At 40.0% G+C, this 7097-nt stretch overlaps 1 protein-coding gene across 1 annotated transcript in view; it reads right to left on the reverse strand.

Moving 5' to 3' along the window:
- Positions 1–6530, reverse strand: part of LOC109304869 (visual pigment-like receptor peropsin) — a 52557-nt gene extending 46027 nt beyond the window's left edge. Inside the window, exon 1 of the mRNA XM_019527699.1 lies at positions 6308–6530. Within this exon, the coding sequence (XP_019383244.1) occupies positions 6308–6428 (121 nt within the window). The 5' untranslated portion in view covers positions 6429–6530. The remainder of the gene's footprint in view (positions 1–6307) is intronic.
- Positions 6531–7097: the final 567 nt, after the last annotated feature.

Genomic DNA, 7097 nt, shown 5'->3' on the forward strand with positions numbered 1-7097 from the left:
GATTCTTTATGTAAAAGCTGCATTCAGACTTCCTTCAAATAATATGCAACCAGCCTTCTCCAAAGAATCTCTGCCAGCAAAGAACCCAATACTTCTCTGACGGCTTTCAACAGCCAAGAAAGATGAGGATCTAAAGTAGAGGATCTCAAATTGCCTCAGCATTGGCAGTACCATCATGGTGATAACCACAGAAACTGTAGCCAAGAAATTGATGCTCTTGTTCCCTGGGCATAGGGGATGTTGGGTTGGGTAAAGTTGGTTTATGCAGTTGACAGTTGGGAAGGAATATAAGCTACCAGATAATCTCTGTTATTATCATGTGTTCTACTTCTACAGAACAACTATTGCTCTAATATTCTTGAGTATGTATAGCTCTGTCATTGTGTGACACAAAATACTGGGCAAGATGGACCTTTGGCCTGATTCAGTAAATGGCAATGTGTATGTTCTTACATTCTTATGTTCAGTAAATTGGTGCTTGCGTCTCAAATGATTAAAGTTGGCTGAAGCACTGTGATGGACAGGAGGTTTTCTATAATAAGAGTGTCAACACATGGGATTAATCAAGAACAGCTACTGAACTTTAAATTCACACCCACCTTACCCCAAATTAACTTCTAAGTGTAAAGAAGCTTTGACTAGTGACTTGCTACCTAGTATAACCATTGCCAGTTACAATACCAATGTTCTTTCTAAGTGAGAAATGATAATTGCAGGGCATTCTATAATAATAAATAGAAAACAGTTTATTTCAAAATACTAACAGTTGTAAATAAATTACAACAACAACAATACATCTTTATCTTGGTTACTAGGTTACATGAGTATACAATTGCTGAAATGAGTATACAATTTCCTGTGGCGACATGAATGTGGTGACTTCAGTAACAATCAGGAAGTATTTTAGCATCCAGCATTTTCCTCTGGTTCCGTCTATTATAAGCAAACACAGCAGGTGGTTGGAAGGCTGGGTGCTTTGCAGATATATCAAGGTAGTTTGTAAAGCACGTACAGCTTGTTTGCATATGTCTGCTCTGCTCCCTGCAAGATAGTTGTCAAGGGAGTCGGAAAGGGAAATTATTTCTTTATCAGCATCAAGAGACTGTTAAAATGGCAGGCACAGCATCAGGTAGCACTAGGTTTACAAATACCTTGGTTTACAGGGCTCTGACCATGTAAGGTATAGAAGGTTTTCTATTAGAACTCTACCAATATCTACATTTCATGTGAGCACACTACATTTGCTGGAAATGCATGGAATGCTTTTTTGTAGCATGTAGCACGAGAAGACTTTTCAGTTAAAAGATTAAAGGATAAATAAGAAAGAAGAGGAGACTTACTCCCATGAACAACACCAATCTCTCTCAGATTTCAAGTTACAAGAAAAAAAAATCTTAGACCTGAGGGATGAGGGAAACAAAGAGAACAGTGGTTATGGATCACATTAGAACGAATGCAGGCATTTGAGGTGGCAAAATTACAGAAAAACCTTGTATCTGGCACTCTCCGAGGCATAGGGAGCTCTTAAGTAGACTGTTTGCTCTGCCATCTCTACCACTTGGGATGCATAGAGGAGCACTTGAAGAGATTTGCAAAAAAGTAAATTAAAAATTAGAATTGAAGTACTAAGGTAGTCCAGATATAAAGGGTCCATAGCCTGGTTCTTACCCTACACTACAATGGATAAGATCATACTGTTTCTAAACCCAGTACATAGAATCACAGAAAAACATGGCCAGAGGGAACCTCAAGAGGTCACCAGAGGAGGTCACCAGAGAACTTTGTTTACCAATTCAAGTAAATATATGTGGAAAATATATTGCAGTATTTGTCCACCTCTACATTTGACAGATCTATTAGCAAGTATGTCTGGGTAGCAAATCTAAATAGTGCTCTGTGATTTAAACTTTAAAATGATTTTTCCAATACTGTATACCTGCTTCTTCTCTAGTACAAATGAGTAGAATTATTTTTTTCAATGGTGTGTAGCCCATCTATTGCAAGGATGAGGTGGCAGGGCACACATCTTCTGAATGACATTTTAGCAATGGAAAAGTACCCATTCATCTTTTAGAAGCAGGACTAAGCTGACGACAAGAATTTGGAAAGATAATGCAGACAAAATGTTTCACTTTTTCAAGACTGAGTCTAATGTGAGATGCTGAAGAAATTAAACTAATGAAAGAAAATACCAAAGTTACATAGCTAACACAAATACTTAATCCATACTAAGGAACTGCAAGGATTTCTGCCAATGGTAAATTGCTATAGAATAGTCACCTCATACTTTTCCACTCTGGTAGCCCTGTAAGTGAAGTGTTACTTAAATGTGAAAGTTGGGAATAGTGGCTGGCATGCCAAAAATCATTTGATAGATATAAACAGCACTGTCACATGTGCAGATGATCTGGCTTTTTTACTCTTATTTGCTCATAACCTTGGCTTGTGATTCCCATTACAAGTGGCCCTGTGATCTATACGTTTCTGGGTGGCAACAAGAGGAGTTCACAGTCAGAACTTAATATAATTTAAGAAAACCCCAGTTTTTGTCCAGAGATCTGTGCTTGGACCTGTGCTCTTTACCATATTTATTAACAACTTGGATAAGAGGGTGGAAAGCTCAATGATTAAGTTTGCGGGTGATACAAAGCTGTGGGGAAACATGGGCACATCAGAGGCTAGGGTAAAGATCCAGGATGACCTTCACAGACTGTCTTTATGGGTGGAAGGGAATCAGATGAGGCTTAACAGGCAGAAGTACAGAGTTCTTCATCTGGGTAGGAAGAACCTTCACCGTAACTACATGATGAGTGGTGGTCCACTGGCTGGCACAGGACCTGGGGGTTACAACTGACTGGAAGATGAACATGAGTTAACAGTGTGTTGAGGTTGCCAGAAAGGCAAACAAACCTCTGTCGTGCATCAGCTGATGTGTGGCCAATAGATCCAGGGTGGTGTTTCTCCCCCTCTATTTGGCATTGATGAGGCCACAGCTGGAGTACTGTGTTCAGTTCTGGGCACCACACTTCAATAAGGATGTGGATAAGCTTGAGAGGGTACAGAGAAGGGTCACCCATACGATTAGGTGCCTGGAGGATAGGCCCTATGAAGAGAGACTCTGGGAACTGGGCCTGTTCAGTCTGAGTAAGAGAAGACTGAGAGGTGACTTGATTGCTGCCTACAGGTACGTTAGGTGTGAGCATGAAGATATAGAGGAGCGACTCTTCAGGAAGACACCTCAAGGGAGGATGAGGACTTAATGAGCACAAGCTAATAGAGGGGAAATTTAGGCTGGACATAAGAAAAATCTTTTTTCTGTAAGGGTTACCAGAATTTGGAACATACTCCCAGCAGAGGTGGTGTATTCGCCATCCTTGGAGGTGTTGAAGCTGAGGCTGGATAAGCACCTTGTTGAGCTCATTTAAGCCCAATAAATTCCTGCCCGTGCCAGGGGACCAAACTGGATGATCTTGCAGGTCCCATCTCTTCCTGGCCTTCGATTCTATGATTCTATATATGACATTCATCATCATGATGTCCAAGGACCTCCAAAAGTTGAACATATACAAATATATTATCTCTCTTCCTGTAAGAAGGGACGGATATTTACTTGCTTGATTTATGGCATGTTTGTTTGGTTAGGCCTCCCCAAAAATTAACTTTTTGCATTTTGTTTTGTGGAGGTGTACAGATTATTAGGTGTCCTGATGTCTTTTGGGAGTAAGACTGAGTCCTGGGTACAGCTTTTGGAGTGCTAACATCCCTCAGATACATGTGTGGTAGAAGATTTATTTTATAACAAGCCAGCAGCTTAATTGAAATCTTTGTTCCCAAGAGAGTAAGGGCACCTCCATTAGCAAATACCATGCTGTACCATAACTGCTAGATATTAAATATAAACCTTCAGGATACTTCCTAAGCAGGTAGTCTTTTAAGATGCCCTAGAGAAATCCAGAGACCTGAATATAATATTTATGCATTGGACTATCATCTTTCCAAAGCAAGCTATATTCTTTGAATAGCAATTAGGGTCCGAAGAGCAGCAACAGCAGTAGCAATTTAGCACTGTAGCCCTAGAGGTCTTTGATTGACTCCACTATCAGAAGAGTGCAAGTGTAAAAAACAGGACCTTCTTATGCCGGGGTACTGCTTCCTTGGGCTTTTTAAATTATATTTGTTGACTTAATGATATAAATATGTTTCCACTCTTAGCACTGCAAAGTAGGGATGTACAAAATTTCATCTGGTGTTTCATTTTGAAACTGTTTTGATGCGTTTTGAGCTTGAAACAGCAAAATCAAAATGAAACAAAAGCCTTCAAAACAGCTTCGAAATGAAACAAGGACCCTTGAAACATTTCAAAAGTTTCTGAATGTTTTGAGTTTTGAAGCCAGGCTTACTTGGCTTCAGCACCAGTCCCACCACAGCAGCAGCCTCCTGTCATCCAGCAGGCAGACTGGGGGCCCGCCCACACCCCAGGAGGGTTGCAGGGCTGTGCCGGACTCCTGGGGTGCAGGGCATTGATATGCCTGCCGGATGACAGGAAGCTGGTTCTGCTTCCTGGGGCCAGTGGCAGCCAGGGCCATCCCTGGTGGGGGTGAATCAGGTGACTTTGGGGGGGCCCTGTGGAGCCCGTGCTTTGGGGGGCCCTGTGGAGCCAGGCGGAGTGGCCGTGGCTACTCTGCATCACTGCTGTCGGCTTCACGTTTGGCCTCTTGCTACCACCCCCCCACTGATCTTCTTGGCGCTGGGTATGGGCTGGGGCCAGCAGCTGGACTGATCTTCCTGACGCTGGGTGCAGAATAGCCTGTGGGTGAAGCATCAAAACAGCGTCCAAACTGCGAAAGTTTCGATAAAATGAAATGGAATGGTGCTTTCAAAATGAAACAAAACTGAAATAAAATACTGTTCCATCGAAATGGAAGTCAAAGCAGAATGGTGCTGTTTTGCAGAGCCTTACCGCAAAGCCGAGCCAATGTGGCAATGGGAAAGTGAGAGGGGGACTCTTTTGGTTGATATAATGTCAAGAGAATTTTTAGCAAAGTTCCATATGCAAAAGTGTTCACCTCAGTACATTTTCCCCACATCCATAATACGCCTTAGTTTGACTAATGTTACACCTGATTATACATGAATTTGGCTTATGCACCCTAAGCTGAACAGCCTCTTCATGATGGCTACATGGTTTCTTCTCCCAGCATCAGCTGGTGGTTTGCAAGTTCTTGGTGGTACTTGGGGAATATATGATAAGCTCAGAGAATGAAAAGTCTACTTAGCTTGACTAATTTACAAACCTGCTTCTGAATTTGTATACGTATGTACTTCTCTGTTGTTACTGAGATCTCCTTATACACATCTTTAATATGTAGTTTCATTTATTTTTTAAAACACATCACTATTGATAAAAATAAGCCTAAGTCATTGCAAATAATCCTCTGGAAAAAGTGACCTTTTCTGCATTTCCATATGATATGAGTGTTATTTGGTACATCTACAGTCTTTGAAATTCCATAAAGTTTGCTTATCCAATAACAGATGCTGTAACTATTCATCATTCTGCACCGAGTCTAATATAAATATTTCAGAAGTTGCCTCAGAAACAAAATGAGGTCATATAATATTTTATTTTCAAAGTCTTAATATGACCTTATAATATGATCTTGCTAGGTAACTTGCATATAATATATATTTAGACTTCAGGATTACTATTTATTAAAATGGTCTAGTAGTCTGCTTAATAGAATCTGATCAAAATAAGCTTTCTTTCAAGGTGCATAAGATATTAGAAAAAATAAGTAGAATTAGAAGAAGGTTTTTAACTATCAGTGGACTGAAGTTTTAGAACAGTATCCAACAGGCACAAATAGGAGCAAAAAACCTTAGTACTTACTTTTGAATGAAGGTCAATCAGTTTATGAAAGAGGAAACTTCAATTAGTAGAAGCTAAAACTCTGGAAATAACAGAACACTATTTCACTTGTACTGAGGCATTTTGAGGAGATAAGGAAATGTTATATTTTTTCTCCACAAGGTTTTTCTTTTTGCACGCTTCCTGAACATTAAAAGAATATCTTGGCCTACAAGATCTTACCCTTTTGCCACCAGTAAACATGTTGCTGCACTGATCATTTATTATATTCCTAAAGAAACAGTGCTACTCCTTGCTGTTGAAACAGCTGAAGAAAAAGGCTGCAGTTTATGTTATCTTGCTTCTTTATCAATGAACTCCAGAGGCAACACCTTTAAACTTTAAACCAAACTTTTAAAGGAGTTTAAATTCACCAGGCATCTTAGATATAGTACATACCTAAAGCCAATAGGTAGGAGCCTATAATAGTCTCTCCTTGTTCTGATACAGCAGCCTCCCTGTTTGGAGAGGTGATGTTGTTGTTCCTCCAAGGTGCCTGTGGAGAAAACTGGAGAGACATTTTCAGCCAAGCCTGTGACCCAGAACTTGCCCGTTTCAACTGTAGTAAGTTGCAAATGGCCACTAAAATGAAAATGGCTTTTGCCTTAAACTTCTTCTCCCTGTCTTCTAGGAAGCTGTGCACAGAGACTGATAAACTAAAGAAGGAAATCTGAAGAGACAAGAAAGAGCTTTGAGTCCTCTGACCTGTTCTTATTTGCTAATCCTATCTATTAATACAGCTAGTGAATCTGTTACCAGACACAGGGAACAGATTTCCTTATATCCCTGGTGCTACATGCAAAAGCCTTTAGTGACTGGAAGAGCATATAAAAGATGATTGTTCCTTCAAATAAAGTGATATATCATTGTAGAAATCCACGTGTGTATGCCTCCATGTCAGTGTGTGCCTGTGTGTGTGTACACATGTACATGTGTACAAACACACAAATATATATACACACACAAACATATACTGACATAGAAGCCTACTCACATGTATTACTACAATGATTTATCATTTTATTTGAAGGAACAATAGTCTTTTTGCCTGATAGACTCTCTGATATACATACATAATATACACATCTGAGAGATACATATGTGCATGTGTGTGCACACTATAAACATACTATAAAAACCCTGCTCTGGGCCTTATTGAAGGCAATCAAAACTTTAACTGACTTTGAAT

This window comes from Gavialis gangeticus, unplaced genomic scaffold (assembly GCF_001723915.1).
Source record: "Gavialis gangeticus isolate Ggan-Ray unplaced genomic scaffold, GavGan_comp1, whole genome shotgun sequence".
Classification (NCBI taxonomy): domain Eukaryota; kingdom Metazoa; phylum Chordata; order Crocodylia; family Gavialidae; genus Gavialis; species Gavialis gangeticus.